This window comes from Dermacentor albipictus, chromosome 1 (genome assembly GCF_038994185.2).
Source record: "Dermacentor albipictus isolate Rhodes 1998 colony chromosome 1, USDA_Dalb.pri_finalv2, whole genome shotgun sequence".
NCBI classification, from domain to species: domain Eukaryota; kingdom Metazoa; phylum Arthropoda; class Arachnida; order Ixodida; family Ixodidae; genus Dermacentor; species Dermacentor albipictus.
In genome coordinates, this window is record NC_091821.1 from 310,893,750 (window position 1) to 310,914,790 (window position 21,041).

The 21,041-nt window shown below is 47.4% G+C and overlaps 1 protein-coding gene across 2 annotated transcripts in view; it reads right to left on the reverse strand.

The window, feature by feature from the left end:
* The window catches only part of MED14 (mediator complex subunit 14), a 131,349-nt gene that overhangs the window by 67,871 nt on the left and 42,437 nt on the right, over window positions 1–21,041 (reverse strand). For both annotated transcript variants that reach the window (XM_065438637.2, XM_065438636.2), the window contains 4 exons: window positions 20,524–20,602; window positions 16,577–16,736; window positions 8,621–8,993; window positions 6,445–6,476 (listed from right to left, as the gene is read on the reverse strand). In XM_065438637.2, coding sequence (XP_065294709.2) covers window positions 6,445–6,476; window positions 8,621–8,993; window positions 16,577–16,736; window positions 20,524–20,602 — 644 coding nt within the window. The remainder of the gene's footprint in view (window positions 1–6,444; window positions 6,477–8,620; window positions 8,994–16,576; window positions 16,737–20,523; window positions 20,603–21,041) is intronic.

The window sequence follows — 21,041 nt, forward strand, 5'->3', positions numbered from 1 at the left end:
CAATTTTGTCTGCTTTAGAAGTACTATTAGATGCAATTTACAGAGCTTTGGTAGCACCTTCTATTGCTGAGTTACACAGTGGTAAACATGACAGCTTCGTTTTCTTAGAATTTGCAATTTTTTCCAATTTTTATTAATAAATTGACGACATAAATTAAACATTCGCTACCAACTGTCACTAAATTCTAACTTTTTCTTTTAAATGCAACAAACCTCATCAAATCTGGTGCTGTGGTTGCTTATGTTCGATCCCGCGACCTCGTGCTCAGCAGCCTAACACCATAGCCACTGAGCAACCACGGCGGGTGTGGTTGCTTAGAAAAACGATTTCTCCTTTCCCATGTATTTAGATAGGAGCACCCGAGCTAAGGCTTCCTCTTAAGGGGGGATGTGGCGTTTGATAACAACTATTTCTTCGTGGATTTTTATGAAAATTGGCAGACTTATCAGCAATGTTTCTGCGATACTACTGTATAAATTTCATAAAGATATCTTTAGAACTTCTTTATGCATAATATTTTTCTCTTTCTGGCTTTGTTCCAAGCCTGAATCATTTAAAAGATATGATAGGCGTTCGTGTTGTCCACTTCTCTACTCTTGTGTCCTGTATGCACGCCTCACCTCTTTTTTCGCATAATGATAGAACACTTGTGCAAAGCACTGTGCCTTCTAAGATGAATGGTTGACGTCGTGACATTTTTAGATTATTTTTATTTGCAATGCAATTTTTTTAGTTCTCATATTTTTAAGAGGTGACTGTACCACAGGCATTTAGGCTGTGAGCAAGTAGTCAAATTGTTAGTTGTAATAAAGTCAAACAGCAAAAGCAAGAGTGTCATGCCCTGGACATACATGCAGGAATACAGGAAAAAAAAAACGGAACTGAAATAGACCTAGTGGTCACAAAGAAATCAGTGGTACAAACAAAGTAGGGAGCAAGAAAAGTCATTTTGAGAAACAGGCTTTCAAAGTTGTACTTTAGATTTTACATTATCAAAAGGCACTGGGGTTGTAGCCTTTTGTGTCCTTTTCAGAGCGCAGCTTCTTGTGTGCCTTGCCTTCGGTTTGATGTGCCTTCCTTGACTTTTTTTTTCCGCAAGACATCCTTTTAAGCTGCTCTGCGAAGAGCATGTTGTCCTGGTTGCAGTCCAAGTGCTGCATAATACTCGGCATACGCACGGCAGGCCCCAGCATTGTATTTGCAGGCTGCCTCATGGACAGCTGTCTCTGTCGTAACCAATAATGCGTTTTTATCTTTTGGCAGCAGTGACCATATGACCAAATGAAGGCTTTTGGCAGTGTTTGGGGTTATTATTATTTTTTTTTCCCCAGGCAACAGCTGAGGAGCGGCATGCCAGAAAGGCATTGGTACACGGGCAGCAATGCATTGGCAACATGCTTTCCAAGCCGGTACTTCTGAGGAGGTGGAGGCTTCTTATCTGCTTCTGAATCCTGATGTCGGCACCAACTTTGGGGCCCCTGCGGGCAAAAGTCATGATGGGGGTCTTCATCGGTAGATGTTATATGATAATATGTTGCAATCACGGCCTTTTGCATGTCCTGAACATTGTCATTGTCACGCAGAGCCATGCCATAGTAATTTGTCAGTTTCTTTATTCAATCTTGAGTGAGGCCACCTTTCCCTCCAAGAGGTTGCCCTTTCCTGCCTTTTGTGATCAGGGCACGCAGAGCCGTCTCCATCCTTTTCTTGACATGATTAATGCAGTCCTCCTTTGTAAATGGAATAAATCGATAAGTCTTGTCCTGACAGAGTGCTACAAAGGTTCTGCTGTAACCATCACAAACAATGTTTGTATATCGCAAACCATGTTTGCTAAGGGACCTCCTGAATAGAGTCAATGCTGCTTCAACCTCCATTCTACCAGAGTTCACATCTCTTGTTTTTTTGACAGACGTTGTGGGAGTTCCTTCGGTCTACCGGGGCGCAGTCGTTGCTGTGCCTAAGGCTCCGGACTTATTCGCCATTGCGAGGAAAACCTCTCCCAAATGCCTGCCCCTCGACCCGCGCGCCGTTTTCCCCGGGCGCCCCGCGACGTCATGCTACGCGGCCCTGCGATTGGGTCGTGGGGCGTGACGTAGGGAAGAAGCCCCGACTGGGGACGATCGCCGTGCGCGGGGGAGTCGTGCTGCGAGAGGGACGAGCGCCGGTCACGAGAGGCAAGCTACAAGGTACGTGAGCGACCAGCTATTTGTGTCCCCAACGCCCCGGCCTGGGGACGTTCACGTGCTTTGTTAGCTTGCGTAAGTGTGACTTGCTGAGTGGCTTTGCGTTCCGCCCTTGCGGTAGTCACAGGCGCTCAGTGCGTCACATTTTGCGTGTCCGAACCGTCGCAGACCATTGTCGGTGACGGGAAGCGCTAGGTAGCGTTTGCGAACGCATTTCGGCCCGCGCGCGTAAACCATTGTTCGACGCGGCGTGTAACCCGCCTTCCTCGCCATCGGGAACCGCGGGCGCCGAGTGTACTCCGTGTGTTTGTGTGCAGTCTGGTACATGTTGGCCATTGGTGATCAATAAACGCCTTAACTGTCCTGGACGCCGCGTGTTCCTGGGAGAGCGCCCATGCGTACGGCCAGAGCCGTCCAAGTCTTTCGGCTCGGTGCTCGAACCTGCGGTGGGTCTATCGCCGTGCGCCGTCGTGCCGCGTCGTGAGGCTCCACTTCTCGGGGGAAACTTGGCGACGCCGTGCGCGGAGACGTACTGTGAGCCCACATTTTGGCGCCCAACGTAGACCGGGGCGCAGTCGTTGCTGTGCCTAAGGCTCCGGACTTATTCGCCATTGCGAGGAAAACCTCTCCCAAATGCCTGCCCCTCGACCCGCGCGCCGTTTTCCCCGGGCGCCGCGGCCGCGTCCCGCGACGTCATGCTACGCGGCCCTGCGATTGGGTCGTGGGGCGTGACGTAGGGAAGAAGCCCCGACTGGGGACGATCGCCGTGCGCGGGGGAGTCGTGCTGCGAGAGGGACGAGCGCCGGTCACGAGAGGCAAGCTACAAGGTACGTGAGCGACCAGCTATTTGTGTCCCCAACGCCCCGGCCTGGGGACGTTCACGTGCTTTGTTAGCTTGCGTAAGTGTGACTTGCTGAGTGGCTTTGCGTTCCGCCCTTGCGGTAGTCACAGGCGCTCAGTGCGTCACATTTTGCGTGTCCGAACCGTCGCAGACCATTGTCGGTGACGGGAAGCGCTAGGTAGCGTTTGCGAACGCATTTCGGCCCGCGCGCGTAAACCATTGTTCGACGCGGCGTGTAACCCGCCTTCCTCGCCATCGGGAACCGCGGGCGCCGAGTGTACTCCGTGTGTTTGTGTGCAGTCTGGTACATGTTGGCCATTGGTGATCAATAAACGCCTTAACTGTCCTGGACGTCGCGTGTTCCTGGGAGAGCGCCCATGCGTACGGCCAGAGCCGTCCAAGTCTTTCGGCTCGGTGCTCGAACCTGCGGTGGGTCTATCGCCGTGCGCCGTCGTGCCGCGTCGTGAGGCTCCACTTCTCGGGGGAAACTTGGCGATGCCGTGCGCGGAGACGTACTGTGAGCCCACATTTTGGCGCCCAACGTAGACCGGGGCGCAGTCGTTGCTGTGCCTAAGGCTCCGGACTTATTCGCCATTGCGAGGAAAACCTCTCCCAAATGCCTGCCCCTCGACCCGCGCGCCGTTTTCCCCGGGCGCCGCGGCCGCGTCCCGCGACGTCATGCTACGCGGCCCTGCGATTGGGTCGTGGGGCGTGACGTAGGGAAGAAGCCCCGACTGGGGACGATCGCCGTGCGCGGGGGAGTCGTGCTGCGAGAGGGACGAGCGCCGGTCACGAGAGGCAAGCTACAAGGTACGTGAGCGACCAGCTATTTGTGTCCCCAACGCCCCGGCCTGGGGACGTTCACGTGCTTTGTTAGCTTGCGTAAGTGTGACTTGCTGAGTGGCTTTGCGTTCCGCCTTTGCGGTAGTCACAGGCGCTCAGTGCGTCACATTTTGCGTGTCCGAACCGTCGCAGACCATTGTCGGTGACGGGAAGCGCTAGGTAGCGTTTGCGAACGCATTTCGGCCCGCGCGCGTAAACCATTGTTCGACGCGGCGTGTAACCCGCCTTCCTCGCCATCGGGAACCGCGGGCGCCAAGTGTACTCCGTGTGTTTGTGTGCAGTCTGGTACATGTTGGCCATTGGTGATCAATAAACGCCTTAACTGTCCTGGACGCCGCGTGTTCCTGGGAGAGCGCCCATGCGTACGGCCAGAGCCGTCCAAGTCTTTCGGCTCGGTGCTCGAACCTGCGGTGGGTCTATCGCCGTGCGCCGTCGTGCCGCGTCGTGAGGCTCCACTTCTCGGGGGAAACTTGGCGACGCCGTGCGCGGAGACGTACTGTGAGCCCACAACGTGTAATGCTTTCCCATCATCATAGCCTTCATCCCCTTCTTTGAGGCCAAGCGTGCAACCATGGCATCGGTTTGATAGGATGACACAGTCGAGCACCAGTCCTGTGAAAAATTCTATTACAGTGCCGACACCTATGTGGGATGTATGGCCACAAGTTAACCCCTGTTATGTTGTTATTAAAGGAGGGTCCATCTCCCTGTAGACATTGCGCACTGCCACCACAGCATCAGAAAAAAATATTGGCCGCAGCTGTCTCACTGGCAGGTTTAAACTCAGCCTTGAGATGATTCTGAAATGTTTTATGATGCAACCCTGTATGGGAGACATTCAATATTGACCAGAAATTGGTCAAAGCAGTTGCCCCTTTGCCAATACTTTTAACAGCATGTACAGCTCTCATATTCACATCAAAAATTTGGCGACCTTCCATTTGCGGCAATGACCACCCCTTCGCGACAATGCCGTAAAACGCGCACGTCAGTATCATTTGCGCTGCTAATCCATGTCTTGTTCCCAGCTGAACTGAAAGTCGTGGTTGGGAGCACTGCTGGCACTTAGATTTGCCAAGAAGCGCGGTCAGGGCAGACATTTGAATGATGAGAAACTCCTCCACTTGTTCTGCACCAGCAAGCACCTTGCCTTCACCCTTCAGTTCCATTTCCCACGCGGTCGCCGACACCGAACTTAGTTTTGTTTGCTTGCACTTTCGCGGCGACCTCCCAAGATGCTTCGGCCGATGCAAAACGTGGCTCCAGGTGCGCCTGAGTGGTGCCACCCGTACTTGTAGACGGCGTAGCAACATCGTGCGAAGTGCCGAGACAATAATCGGACACATCCGAGGCGCTATCACTGGATGCATCCAACGATGTGGAACGTGGCATGACAAGCTCAATGGTGCCACTGCTGCTCACACGAGATGTTTTGCCCGCGTAAGGAGTGCCAAAGAGCAACTCCTCAACATCGTCGACACAAGTAGGTATTCCACCCGCGTGTGAAGTGCTCAGCGGCGGCTCCTGAATGGCATCATTGGCATGTGTACGCATCCTGCCTACGTGTGGAGTCCTCGGCTGCGCGTCTGTGACTTCTGTACTATGCTGCACAGTACTGCCACGTGACCTTGAAGCAGTCTTTTTCACCGTCGGCGATTTTCGCTTGCGAGTGCCGGAAGCATGAGCCGTCTTGTACTTCAGCGGTCACCGACCCATGGTCACCAGTAAACTTCCGAAACTACGCCCCACAAGTACTGATGAATGCGTCGAGCTGATATGTCCAGAGTAGCGTATCACAACACAAACCAGCTGCCGAAACTATGCTCTCCACGCACTGAAGGCGAGCCGATATGTCTGAGGCGCATATCGCAGCACAAGTCAGCCAAGTTCCGCAAGTACTGGCGATCCTGGCGAGCCGAAATGCGAGGAGGCGCTTATCACTTGTGGAGTCCACTGCCGAAACTAAGCTCCGTATGTGCTCACAAACAATGTGAGGCGATTGTCAGATGCGCGAGTCAGATGCAAGATCAGATGTAAGCTTCTGAAACTATACACTACACATAGAGACGAACATCGCGCGCCGAGAGGCCTGCTTGCGCGTAGCGGCGTGGTAGCAGAAGATGCGCACTGCCAACGAGACCAATGGCAAAGCTCCAATTGGCCACGTGACGGGCGTGGCCAATCGGTGGCCTCGGAACGACTTTGAATCATTTGCTTTTTGTGCGCTTGCTTCTGAATGGAGGTTGCGTCATTCGGATTGTGCACTCGGTTGCACCATTGCAGAGATATCGCGGCTTGAAAAACGTAGTTTTCACGTGACTTCCTCGGAATTTTTTCGTCATGTTGGCTGCTACAAAAATTTTTTCGAGCACTTATATGCGGTTTTCAGCATTCATATTTCGGAATCAGATAAAAAAGAGTTTTAGAAACGAAATATGTGCTTTTCAAAAAATAAAATTTTTGCTCATTTTTTGCGATACGAAAGCCGCATCCCCCCTTAAACATTTAAAGCTATCATGTAAATAAAAGGCATCAATAAATGTTTTTTTCCAAACTGAACTTTGTAAACTCACCTTTCTCTTTCCACCAGCAGAAAGCAAGGACACTGAAATGTTGCGAGAATAACATGTTAGCTCATGCACATCAAAATGCACGGACAAAATAATCGCCACTTGGAACAGCACTTTTGCAGGTAGCCCTTTCGACACATGCACACGGTGTCAACCAATTTACTTTTGCAAATTCCCAGAGTTTTACAGGTTTTACCTGAGTGCCTTTGCAAAATTCCCCGAGTGACACAGAACTATGTTTTATGTCAAGACGGGCTGACCCCATGTCGCCCAATGCAGTCACTCCCTGATAAGCATGTTAAAAAAATTTAAAAAAAAAACGACTTAATCAAACTCGAACTGCGACTTAATCCAGTTTTAATATTGAGGAGTAGTTTTTGTTTTATTCAAAAAGAAAACAGAACCAAGGAGTTAGCAAAATGCACAATGAATATCTTAAGAAAAAATAAATTAAAAAATGGTGAAATCCAGTGGAAATCGAGTTGAACATTCTCAAATATGAATAAAAATAAGATGCATACAGAAGGAAATATTTTAGAACATGAGCTATTTCTATCAACTGATAGCAAGCTCATAGGTATGAGGCCCAAACTTTGTCACAAGTGAGATTCTCTTTCAACAACTGTTAAGTCAACCTCAACTGTCCTGACAAACTCTCAGACCCCGCACAATGCCTCAGCATTGCGTTTCACTGCTTTAAAGAGTTTATTTTGGTTTGGATGAGGGACATCTGCATCTCAGCATCAGCCAACACTGAGTTTTTGAGCTCAAGCTCCTTCAAAGAAACGGCGGCTTGCTTCCTTTCCTGTTTATTTCTCAATGCATATGTCCATTCTGTTCTCGTCATCTTTCTGCCACGTGTTCGCCCTACGGACCATCCTCTTAGTCAGTTGTACAGTCAACGTCCAATTTTTTGGACGCCCTAGGGGCCACAAAAATGTTCGAAAAATCAGTCAGTTCGAAAAAATTGCATATCTTTTACTGTCCTTAAGGGCTCAAATCGCCACGGGCACATCTGAAGATGCTCTGAAGGCCTGCCAGTACACTTATTAGGCATGTCGGTGCTCGTACTGTGACAGGACAACTGTGTCCCGTGGCAATTGCCCCTTCCCATGCTTATGCTTCATTGCGTAACACTCCTGTATAGAGACGGAGCTAACTTTCGAGAACCGGCATTATGCAACGAACCATGCTTTCCGAGCTTCGAAGCCAATCGCGAGGACCACAAAGGCGGAGTTGGTGCCATTACTGACACCAGCGAATTCTTTCAATGAAAAACACAGCAGCAAACGGCAAGAAGCTGAATAGCTAATGTCGATGCAGTGACGCCTAGCGTTGCTGCGGTGTTGGCTGCAGCTGCCAACGGAACTGCCTGCGAGAGCGCCGGTACGAGGCAGCGAGGTAATCAAAATGGTGGCGGTGGTAACTTTGACTACAGCCGTTTTGGACTAGCGCTCATGGCTAACAGTTCAGAAAATCGGACTGTGAAGTGTTCTTGCACACAAAATTTTAGACGTTCTTATACATTGACTCTATGGGGTATGTGGTGGTGCCGTGAAGCCACCGGAATTATCGAGCGTCCAGAAAGTCACTCATCAACTGTACACTGGCAACGCCAGCAGACGACAGGGCGTCAAAGACAATTTGTTATGATTCCTCTCTGTTACTCGAGCCACCATTACCGCAACTTTCGTTCCCTTTCAATAAAATTACAGATAATTTTCACTGATAGAAGCACAAATTCCCCGAGTTCTTTCTCAGTATTTCCAGATTATTTAAAATTCCTGAGAATTTCCGGTTTTTCCGGTTTTCCAGGTTGGTAGACAACCTGCATGCAGTCTTTCAAATGTGCTGTGACAAATCCTCATGGCAAACTGTTATTTTCAACGAACCTTTTGGATACGTCCCTGTTAATTTTCATTCTCGTTAAAATTGTTAATTTCATTTATTGAGTTATTTATGTATGTGTTTGCTTGTTTTCTCTTTGTTAATTAATTAATTAATTAATAGTGTCCCAAGGCAACACAGAAGCAATGAGAAAGGCAATTGTGGAAGGTGCTGAATTCCGACCACCTTGATTTCAACATGCACAAAATGCTCCTTACGCAAGCATTCTTGCACTTTGCCCCCATCAAACGTGGTCATCAAATCACGTAAGATAAAATAACCTGTGCCTCACTGTCAATTTTTGTGCAGGGCCCATGCACAATGGCAAATGTGTCCAACTGGAGGAAGTTGGCCACTCGCAGGAATGCTTTGGGTAGTTCCGTTTCCATAGCTGTGCCTTCCTCAGAACTACGGCCCACGGTGACAGCAGTTGGCACAGTACTCGAAGGAACGGAAGATACTGCCCCACCCCCTGACTGGCTCAATGGTGTAGAAGCTCCCAAAGGGGTGGCAGCACCCCCAGTCATGCCACTAGTGGGAGCAGGAGCTCCCCCACCAAGTGCGGTCACATCTTCGTCTGGCAAAGCCTGTGGCTTCACTGTCATCAGGTAGTAGGTCTGTACAATGTCCAGTGGGTTGCCTGGGCTCTCCTTCAAATCCACCACCTGCATGCAAGATGGAATCCCAAAGGAAAGAAAATGGGCATGACGGAGCATATTTGTAACTTGGAATGCATTATGCAAGTGCGCAGACGACAACGGACAAAGAAGGAAACACACAAGACAAGCACAGATATAAATATTTGTAACCTTGCCTTGCAGCAAACATATCATCACCTGCCTGTTTATGCCAACCGCAGGACAACAAACTCTCCCAGTGACCTCAAACTACCCCTGTCTCATATGGGCAGACATTCATCCGTGCCAGCAGATATGCTATTCTTATCACACTAACATCCTCTGCTTCCCTTGATTGCATTTCCCTTCCCTTGGTGATATTACATTAAAGGATGTAACATAAGAGGTTAAGGAACGCAGCGTTATGAGACAGGAAGAGAACAGCATGGCTTTTAGAACAAATGTGGATAGATGGCAGTAAACTGTGATTGAGATTATAAGGATGAAGTCCAAACAGGCAAGTTCATTACGGCAACAGAATAGGTGCCACAGCTACCAAATATACAAACAGCCATAATTTACAACAGGAGTTGCCAAACTGTATTTCATGGAACCTTTGCATTCTACTCAAGGAAGAATGGCACAAATGAACAGGGATGAGATAGAAAACATGGACGAGTGCAGTCCATGTTTTCTATCTCATCCCTGTTCATTTGCGCTTTTCCTTGAGTAAGGATTACCAACACGCCGAACAGTCAGTACTGAATTGCTTTCTATCTACTTTTTCTTTTGGTTCCATGAATACCAAAAGCCAATGCACATCCCTCTATATGGCCTTTTCTTCACCGCTGTAGCTTTAAACATAATTTGCTCGTCCCACCCCTTGCAATAACACTTGTGCTGTTATAATTATTATTTGTCATATAAAATTAGCCTAGCCCTACCGTTTACTGGCTGAGCACAGAATAGGAAATCTTAAACAGTGCTGTTCGTTTTTACTCTTTCTGTTTCTTGGTGCTCCCAGGGGATCGAGCACTGAGGGTCTCTCTGGCCCTTTTTGAAGATAAGCTTTCAGGAGCCTCTGAGATTACAATGAACATAGCATAGCCTCCACTGAATACCTTGAAAACTAGCTTGTTTGCTCAAATGGCACTGTAGATGAGGACGATGAAGAGTCACTAAAATAAACCTAACCGCAACCTTCCTGCCTGAGCTAAGTTCACAACTAAGACACATGGAGCTGCAATTGAATGCAGCCATCAAAAGCACATTCTGATTGCGCAGCTGATCAAAAAAAAAAAAAAGAGGAAAGAGATAGAAATTTCTACGTACAGTCAATCCCGGATATATTCCCGGAACGAATTCTGTCAGCAGTGTTATAGTGCTAAGGTCACGTCTAAAACCATGCTGGGAAGTGCATAAAATTTTGTTAGTTTCAAGAAATTCCATAATATGTTTAAAGACAACATGTTCGAGTAATTTACATGAGTGTGCTGTTAAGGAGATTGGCCTATAGTTAGCTAACAATTGAATGTTACCTGACTTAAGTAAGGGCAGAATTGAAGGAAGTTTCCACGAGGGAGGAAGGGTGGCAGTTGAGAGAGATTTTCTAAAGATAATTGTTAGATATCTGCTGCACCAAAGAGAGTATCATATGAAAAATACAGTTGGGGTACCATCAAACCACACGACTTCTTGGTGTCTCAGTTTAGGATTAAGTGCACCCTCAGGAGACAGTGATATATCGTCAATTGGAGGGTATGGTTCGGAATAAAAAACAGGGGTTACAGAGTTGTCAGTCATAAAGATAGAGTGGAAGTAGGTGTTAAAAGAAGAAGCTATTGTCTGCGAATCAGAAACTGCAACATTGTTAATTACCATGTCCGAGGATGACCCAGGTGGTAGGATAGCTTTCCAAAATTTACGGGGTTTAACCATCATTAATTTCTGCAAGGTTACCTTGTAATAAAATTCTTTTGCAGCAACCATTTTGGAACAGAGTTCCTTTTTAGCGCTATGGAATTGCATGAGTTTTGTTAAGTCACCAGAGCGTTTCGATCGAGGTAATTTGGCCACACGACGTGATAAATGCAAAAGGTCCCTAGTCATCCAAGGAATTTCAGTGTTTGCTTTCTTTGTTTTTAAAGGAATAAAAAGGTTGATACACTTACTGACAAGATTTTCAAAGAAACTTGTCAAGGTATTAGTATCACAAGTGGTACTTATAAGTTCAAACTAATGAGAAAAATCACATAGGGCATCTGTTATTGCCAAATCATCAACGCGGTTAAAGTCAGGAAATGTGCGGTAGATATAGCAGCATTTAGGGAAGATGCCTGGAACTGAAATTAACACAGCATTGTAGTCAGATAATGCATCAATAACATCGTATTTGTAACCGGCATTAAAAAGAGGTGTAGTAAGAAAGACAAGATCCAAGGAGTGAAGTTTGCCAAGTGAAATCCTGAACGATCTGGTGCAAGCCACAGGACAATGAAATGTGGACCAACTCCCGCCCGATAGCTACTTCGTGTCCACTTACTTTCACAGAAGACCAATCGACACTAGGAGCATTAAAATCGTACATGCAAATAATGTTGGATGAAGAAGTATTATAACCTTGCAAAAAATTCACATAGATTGTGTAAATGCACAATATTATAACCAGGCAGACGGTAAACAACCCCTATAATCAGACATATTTTCAAGTTGAACTTTACACTACAAAGACTCAATATCAGGTTGGGCAAGGAGCACAGAAAAGTGAAGGTGAGATTGAAGAAATAGAGCAACTTCTCTCCCTAATTTTCTGTTTCACCGAACCACTTTGAAACTAGGGGGTTACCTCAGAATCATGCACACCATCATGTAACCAGATCTCAGTAACACCAATAATACGTGGCGAGTAAGACGAAAACCAAGGAAACAAATTTAGAGAAGTTGCTGATGAGGCTTCTTGCATTAACATTTAAAATGGAAAGTGTGGTGTCTAATAATGTTGTTTCTATGCAACCTGTTTTTCTAAATTGTTTCTGCAAGAGAGAGCTGATATAGCATTCTTTATTAGCTGGATTTGAGTGTGTAGGTTGTCATTAGAATCCTGTGCACCACTAGACGTTGAGGGTGACTCCAGAGAAGATACACGAGCTTCCAAAGCCTCAAACCTCGTGTTGACCAATTATTAAAACATTTTGATTTCAGCAATATCCAGAGCCAGTTTCTTTTGGTTTAGGAGTTTGGAGAGCATTTCCACTACTTCGGGTTGTTTATCAACATCTATCAACCGGGTTTGGGAGGCAGAATCGCCCTGAAAATTAGAGTTGAGAACAGGGTTAACTTCCACATCGCTGCTGAATCGAGCGAGGAGCAAGCCTGCAGGCAGCATTTAACAGAGCAGAATACAAAGAAATATAGACAAAACCATGGTTGCAGTCATATGGGCGAGAGAACAGCAGCATATATCAGTCATCAGAACGGATGCACCGAGAATTGGCAAGGTAACATACCTGCGTGATGAACAGACAGCGGATCAGCATGGTGCCCACACCACTGTTGCCTCGTCGGCCACTGAAGAAGGGAACTACCGGGGACGCTTTTATAGCCGTAAACCATGTTGTCGTGGAACTTGGTCTGTCGGTGATGATGGATGTGTGTTGTTTAGTGGCACAAGGGCCAGGTGTGGCCAAAGAGCGCCATGACTGATAATGATGTTTTAAGCGCTGATTGGTGAGTTACGATGGTGGGGTGTAACATGGCTGTAAAGTGGCCTAAAATTAGTCGCTATCGTAGAAGCATAAAACGATACATAGGTATAAAATTATGACATTTATACGTGGAGTGGTCTCTGGGTATAGGACGAGTGACAAGTGATCATGGGGCTAAAATGCATGAATATGGAAATAGCACATATGTCTCCTTAAAGCCTTTGAGCCCAAAGGCTTGGAGGCAGGTGCTTTCTTTCAATGCAGCTACCACAGCAGAAACCTCTGTTAAGAGGCTGTGCTACGGATTTCCTGGGGCTATAGTATGAAAACTATGTACAGCTTTTAAAAATTGAAACAGTGATTGCTGTTTAAAGAGAGGTTCCATACCTATAATCATTTGGGGATGAAGTGGAATTTGTTGCCGGTGAGGTAATGGAAAATACTTTTTCCTATTTGCATCTAATTCTCTGCATTGCATCAGGATGTGAAGCACGGTAAGTGGCTCACCACACTTATCACACATGGGTGGATCACCACCTGACAAGAGGTATGCGTGTGTACTGTATGTGTGTCCTATTCTAAGTCTGCAAAGTATTACTTCCGTGTGGCAGTTCTTTGATACCGGCGGCCAGTTGCCAAGATATGGCTTGATAACATGCAGTTTATTTTCTGTTTCTTTATCCCACAACCGCTGCCAGAAAGCCCCGAGTGTTTTCCTTATGGAGGGCTTAAGGTCCATTACAGGGACAGTCGTGGAAATGTCTGCAGTGTTCGCGTGGACGGATGTGGCTAGCTGGTCAGCCAACATGTTTCCTTCAATCTCGCGATGCCCCGGCACCCAGCATACTACGATATGCTGCCTGGACGCATAGGTGGTGCATAATGCTGAATAGAGAGATTGTGACGTTAATCTTGTCCGGTGGAGCATACGGGATATGGACCGATGAAGCGAGGAGCAATTTGCCACTGTTATCCGCAAGGAAGATAGGGTCGACCACGCGTTGACCACCCAGCACATCCATGATACGGATATTGAGATACTGCCATCCCAATTGTGCTATGTCTCAATCATCACACATTTTAGCTGTAGCCTGTCAATTATGCTGCAGCATTGTCTGAATTACTTGAAAAGACCTTTATTCAAGTTGTCTTGGGAATGTTTTTAAGTTGCAAAAATTACGTTCCAGGCGAAATGTTCACCTTATGTCGGTCAACGCAGAGTACCATGAATAACTACAGTCGAGCCTGCTTGTAACGAACCTGGGCATCACGCGGCATCTGTTCGTTATATCCTGAAGTTCGTAGCAAGTGGACTGCAGCTTAAAGAAAGCAGCCAGTCAAAACGCCAAATTTATTTATTTGCAAAGAAGTTTGTGATGCTCATCTGTTTCTGCCATGCAGATCCGATGAGGGTGGTCGCCAGTTTATTTAAAGCAGAAGAGTGCTCTCTGCTGAGGCCCCTGATAGAGACAAGTTGCCCAAGGTCTCTGTAGTCCATTACTACAGGTGCACTTATGGGTGGTGGCTCCGAACTTTCCTACAGAGGCCTACAGAGGCCTCCTAAGGCCTCTGTAGTCCATTACTACAGGTGCACTTATGGGTGGTGGCTCCGAACTTTCATCGTCATGCAATTCCTCTGCATTGCTCTCCACCCGCACTTCACAAACGATGCCCTTGTTCATGCACGGCACCCCCATATCAGCGTATTCAACAGCAGACATAAAGTCATCGCAACCAATGTCATGGCCCCCCATGTCGGAGACAACAACGCACTGCCACAAACCGCCATCGGACTGATCATCTTCGGAAGCATCAGGCTCGTCATCAGGCACTGCGTCGACGAAGCCGGCCTTGCGGAAATACATTTCACCATTTCACTATACACCTTCACCATTTCAACGGCTGAATACATGAAACTCAAAGCAGCAAGTTTGCAGCCTGACGGTCAACAGCGATGAGCAAGCACTCCATAATGTGGCACCTATATAATGCCTTAAATGCGCGTATTATTCCCAAATCAAGCGGCTGCACATTCGAGGTGGTAATGGGCGGCAGGAAAAGTAGAGTAACTGCCATCAGGAAAGTTCACACCTGGTGCGCTGAGCAATTGTCAAACACGAGCAGAACACACCTGCCTTGCCTCTGCAGCACGCTGCGGTCAAACTTGCCCCCAGACACTCTGCGAATAAATCACACGTGATCCACGCCTTAGTATTGTGCCTGTAGCACACGGGTACATAGCTCTGATGGCAACATGGCTTCTTTAATCTTCCGATTACAAAGTGCACGCGCCAGTCGCTGCCATCCACATTAGTGCCCAGAAGTATTGCAACGTGCACTTTACTATGCTTGCTGCCAGTGCACGAGTCGCCTTTCATGGCATGCGCCTTGTTGGGCGGTGTCTGGTAAAAATAACATAGTTTCAGCTGTGTTATACACGTCCTGCTCCATGTAGCTTGCAATAATGGCTTGGTTTCTTGAAAGCCAAGTGGCAACGTCTTGGTCACTTACTGAAGCCGCCTCACCGACAATCGATTTAAAGACAATCCCATGCTGCACTTTGAATCGATGTAGCCAGCCATTGCATGGGAAGAAGTCAGGAAAATCTAGCAGGAACGAAAGGTTTTTGGCTTTGTCCAGCATGATTGGTCCACCAATCGGAACGTTGCAAGCCTGTGCGCCAATGAACCACTTAAGCAGCGAGTCCTCTACATCCGCATAGATGGCCTTCTGCAGGCAGTTTCTGTTCGCCGTGTCAGCGTCAGAGCTGACGATCTTTTCCTTGTGATTTAGAATTGTCGAGGTGGTTGATTTCGACACATTGCACTTCTTCACTGACTTGCAGTTTTTAGCACCTTGAGACAGTTCCATCAAAACTGCTCGCTTCATTGCCATGCCCAGCACTTTTAGTTTCGTGACCACTGCAGTCGCGGTATTCCCGCCCGCCATTCTGAATACAGCTCAGGCTTGACTAGAACGAAGCGCGGAAGCAAAGAAGCATGGATGGAGACTAGTTTGGAGAGGCCTGCTTCGCCAGTAACGGCCAGAAAACGAAACTTCTGAACTTTGGCCAGCACCGTAGCACCCGCCAAGACAGTGAGAGAGTTGCAAGGAAGAGTGAGGAAAGGGGAGCGGAGTTGCAAGGATGGACAGGAGGGTGATCTTCGAAGCCACACGCTGACACTTGTGGGCAGAGCATTACGGCGGGGCGAGGGTAGCTGGAGCACGAAACTGATAGTTCACCTGCGAGGAGGCTTCGGAAAACAGACCATGCACGTAAAGGGGTCAGAGGTTGTCGTTATTTTGCATCACGGTGCCGTGTTTACATCGTCCGTTTGCTATAGCCAATCAGCAGGGCTCAAAGACATTCGTTATACATGCGATTTTACGCCATTGAAAAATAATGTATATTTCGGTGGTCACACAAGTCTCATTCGTTTTAGGCGAATGTTCGTCTTAAGTGAGGCTGTTGTATGTTGGCTCAACTGTACCGCAGTTGGTGGCAAACCATAAAATAAAAGGCTACTAGAAGTCACATGTAGTAGATCCACACTAAGCCAAAGCAACGCTAGGCTGTAATAGAGAACAGACAGCTGAAGGGCTATGATTTTAAAAGGAACAGCGCAATAGAATGACAACAGCAGAAAGGAAGGCTGGACATACCATGTTAGCACATGTCCTGTCTTCCTTTCCTTCCTGTGCATTGCTATTTGCGCTGTTTCTTTCAAGGCGCAAGTGCAACAACTCGCCCAGCTTTCATTACTTCTATTGTGGGCTAGGATTCCTCAATGCTGTTAGTGAGTACAGCACAAGATTATCTTCAATTGGCATGTGACATAAGTGCCAAACCTGTCATGATGACCGTGTTCAGCTAGTCAACAGAAACTAGACACAACAACCTCACACAGTTGATACTTTGGCACCCACCACATAGTAATTCTGATGTTTGCAGAGCTTGACATAGAGGGTGTGCGGGCCCAGCTTGCTGGCAATGTGGCCCCGAGGAACCACCAAGGGGATCGTTGTGGTTGTCAAAACGGGCAGATGCTGCAGCGTCTTTTCGCAACGTTTCACTGTCATCCAAAACCTGCACAATGCAGACCAACGCAAGCATTACTGACAACATGTCCAGTCCAGTAAGCCAAACATGCAATCCAAACTCTATGTGGCCAGTTGCATCGTAAACACGATCACTAGCTGATTATATCTCAGCACATAGGTATGTACCACATTTTCGCGATTCTACTGTGCCCCCGATTGTAATGCGGAGTTATATTACTGCCCAAATTTAAAAAAAAAAACTTGGCGTCAATTCCACCGTGCACATCAAGTAACAAAACCTGAGTCAACGCATACCATGTTTAAACGATTTTACGGAACATCCAAAGACAAACAAACATCTTTTTTTTTCCATCCTGCCATAGGACTACCTTGACAAAAGGCGGTTGAGAAGAACCATTATGACTGGCATGCAGCAAACTGTAAATGGGGATCGCAAGCTAAGACATAAACAAGCAACATCCGTTCAGTGGCAGTGTGGCTAGCTAACTTTTATTGAGATTTTTATTATTACAGTCGAACCCACCTATAACAATATTCAAGTGCCACGAAGATTCCATTGTTATAACCGATAATTGTTAAGACTGGGTTGCATGAAAAAATCAAAATAGTGGGATGGCAGAGCTAATATGAGAAAACTATATCGTCAGGGAGGCCTGTGCCCCTCCCCACCACCTTCCTCCACCCAGCTGCTAATTGTGTTCACTCGTTTAACTGCTTCCTGGGCGCTCCGATCGAGTGTAACAAGCCACAGCTGTCGGCATTAAAGAATGGCACTGCTATAACAACTGCAAAGAGGTGTCATAAATGGCAAGCGATATGCGAGCACCGCCGAAGCATCACTTTGATGGCCCCAATAGGGCTTTTTAAAAATTTTGAGAAGGCTGCCGCAGCAGCCTGTCAGCTTGAGAAATCCAGAAGAAACGCTGAGAAGAGATCACCACAAGCATCTCACCATGTACTTCTCACTGGTTTGCACGAGAAAAGCCTATGTCCATCAGCCATGCATGCTTTATGCAAAGCTTGCAGACATCCTTCTCCAAGGCATCCAAGCACTCCATGTAGTGCAGCGGAAGGTTCCTCACGAAAACGAAGCCCCAGAGGGACTTAATCATGCCGGGCCTCCTGTGAGGACAATGTTGAGGCAGCCTGCCCTACCGCATCATCACTGCCGTTGTCGCCGTCGCTATCCAGTGCAAGCACGTTCACGGCGATTGTCTGATTAGTTAGAAGCACTTAGTTTCCAAATCTATAGCCATGCGCATTCTTTTCACCGGTAACAATTGGATCATGAAGCACGCCATTATGGCAGAATCCGGATTAATTTTAACATTGTGGTGTTCTTTAACGTGTCCCGAAATCTAAGTGCACGTGCATTTTCTATTTCGCCCCCATCAAAATTGGCGGCGAGGAGTTACGGAGTCGCCATCTATCGGAAGCGCCTCGCTGGCGTAGTATGAGGGATGACGCGGCGCGCTCCTCATAGGTTTTGCTGTCAGCGCTCACTGAAAACACCAAGCGCGAGCTCTCCCGGACATTTCTGTAAGTACTTCCGAAACGAGAGAAGTTTTTTTACTGTCTAAATAATAATCTTGGGCAAACTGAAAGCACAGAATCGTTTACAGACGCTATCTCTTTACCGAATACGTGCAGTGAACGCCACTGCGCGCGGTCACCGCGATGGAGTCTCCCGAACCGGCTTCTTGCGTGAAAGGTAGCCAAATGCTGAGAGTAAGCTATGTGAAATATGTTCTTATAGTGGGCTGTCTGTATAACCAAATGGGGCATAATAGAATGAAGCCTCAACGCAGCGATCGCACGGGTTCGCAGCGACCGACTGCGCGTCTGCATGCATGTCCGCGCACAATGTTTTGCTTTCACTGTGAGCGTGTTTTCGCACCGTGCCATGAGCGTTAAGCGGCAGAATATGAGCATTTGACAGTACACAAGCAACCATTGTTGCGTGGGCGCTATCAAAGCTGTTCAAAATAATTTCATTGTAGAGACTTCGACGCCTACGGCAACGGTGATGTGCTGTCGCGACGATTCAATCTTTTCTTTTTCTTCTAAATTCTTGGACGTTTCCATATTATTTTCATAGTATGTTTATCGGTGGTTTCAGCGTGCGATTCCCGCTGCTTCTTTTTTGTAATCTAGTGCATTAATTCATAACACGTACAAACATGACCATATGCCATGCCTTTCTTTAATGTGCATCTTACCGCTCCCTTTCCATTCCAGTGAACTTGCCAGTATCTGTAGCATCGACAAGTTCAGAGACCAAACTGTCATGACATTAGTCGGGCAGCGGACTCGGGCGAGCGTCTCAGCGCGCATTTTCCAAACATCGCAGACCCGGCGCTGTAGCAGAAATCTTCCTCGCGTCTATGCTTGCTGCATACCCGAGTATTAGCCAATGACTGTTTGCCGGTTTAATGTTTCGCGAGCCAAGCTTCACGCAGCTTCTTGTCCTGCGGCTACGTGTGAATAAGGCTGACAGCAGGCACCATTGCGTACGTCCGGCACTGCGGGACCGCAGCGTATGAGGGAATTTAAACTCTCGTTTTCAACTCGCTTCGGCGCTCTCAAAGCAGCCGACGCGGCTGCTATGTCCACGTGATCCCTAATAGCACGTCACGCCGACGGTGGCGCCAGCTTTTCCAGTGGTGGAGCTCGAGGCCAATATGGCTGCCGCGGTTGGGATCGAATCCGCAAACTCTAGCAATGCCATAGCTGCAAAGCTACTGCGGCAGACATAAAAGTGTTCATTTGATGGTCAACCACTTCCGTAGTGCCGCCTGGACCCTGCGGTGCACTTTCTTTAATTAATGCAGGTCTGCTTCTGCATGCCCTGCGTAATTTGTCCGCTTGACATATTTGCATGGTGTTTATTTTTCAGAAATAGCAGCAAGATACTGCACCGTACCTTGAACTTAAGCTTATCCAGTTTCCCCACAACAGTTGCCATATAGTACTAGTAGGGCTTCCTTGCTTTCTCATGTCACCTTCTCTCCCTCTCCCCTCCTCCCTTTATGGGAACTGCCTCTTCTCCTCCCTCCTCTTTAGAGTTCTACTATCTACCTCCCCTCTGGGTGTGCATGTTAGTAGAAAAGGAAGCACGGCAGTTTCTGCAATGCTTCTGAGGGGAGTCACGCATAATTACAGCTGTCAAGAGGCTAATGTTGCAACGACCAGGGAGCTCCAGAGGGCATTGTGCGCATTCGATGCAGCGGAGTGAAAATGAGTTTGTGGTGACCTCTTTCCTCTTGGACTCAAGACAACTCGCCCCTGTCATGTATGTACACATGTGCTGGACACACGAGCCACAGCAGCAACAGCAACAGTGGGAAAGTCGAAGGAAGAGGCAAAGAAAGCTTCACTTTAAAACTTGCGAGAACTCTTCTTATGAACTATGAGTAATCTAACTGTGATGATGTGATGCAGATCCAATAGAGAGTCGGCGAGGACATGCATGCAAGGCAAAGGTGTAAGGTGATTTCTTGTCAGATCCGGGCTCTCTGTGATGCGATTACTATGTCGCAGAGAGTCCTGATAAAGCCCTTTCTGATGAGAAATGCTTGTATAGTCGGACAATTCAAATCAATGTCCCCTTCTTCATCTCGCAGGCATGTCCCCGCCGATTCTATATTAGGTGCACAAGATAAGCACGCAATAAATGTTTGCAAGTTGGCCATTAGTTCCCCTACCAATTTCTCTGCAATTTCCCTTTCTTGTCACAATGTTACCACCTTAATCTGGCCTTGTTGGCTTCTCTATGGCACATATCTTTGTTAACAACACAAATGAATTCTCACTTGAGATCAATCAGGAGGCTGTCAAGCTTGCTGGTATCTTTGTTGAGTGCCTCTTGGATGTCACCAATCATGGGTGGATCTGGTTAAATAAAAAAAAATTTACGTATGAAAATGGTATGCAGGAGACCACGCATACAAAAACACAAAGCACACCTTCAAAAGCACCCCTATACAGATAATGGTGACATAAATGCCTGCCTGCATAGGCAACAGCTAGTATATCTACTCAAAAGCACTAAATAGCAACCAAAAAAATCATGCGTTGATGCACTGTCTTGATAAGTTTTTAGAGCACAACTTTTAGGCGCCCGACGGCATCCCTCAGCGTAACCGCACAAACACACTCATGCCACTGCTTGCGCATTTGTCGTCTTCTACCACAACTGGCTCCAATAACTCTCATCATGTTAGCCTTTCCCCACTGCCCTCATGCTCATGCCACTACTTGCATGTTCGTCATCGTCTCCTTCCACAACTGGTTCCAATGACGCTCATCATGCCAGCATTACCATACTGCC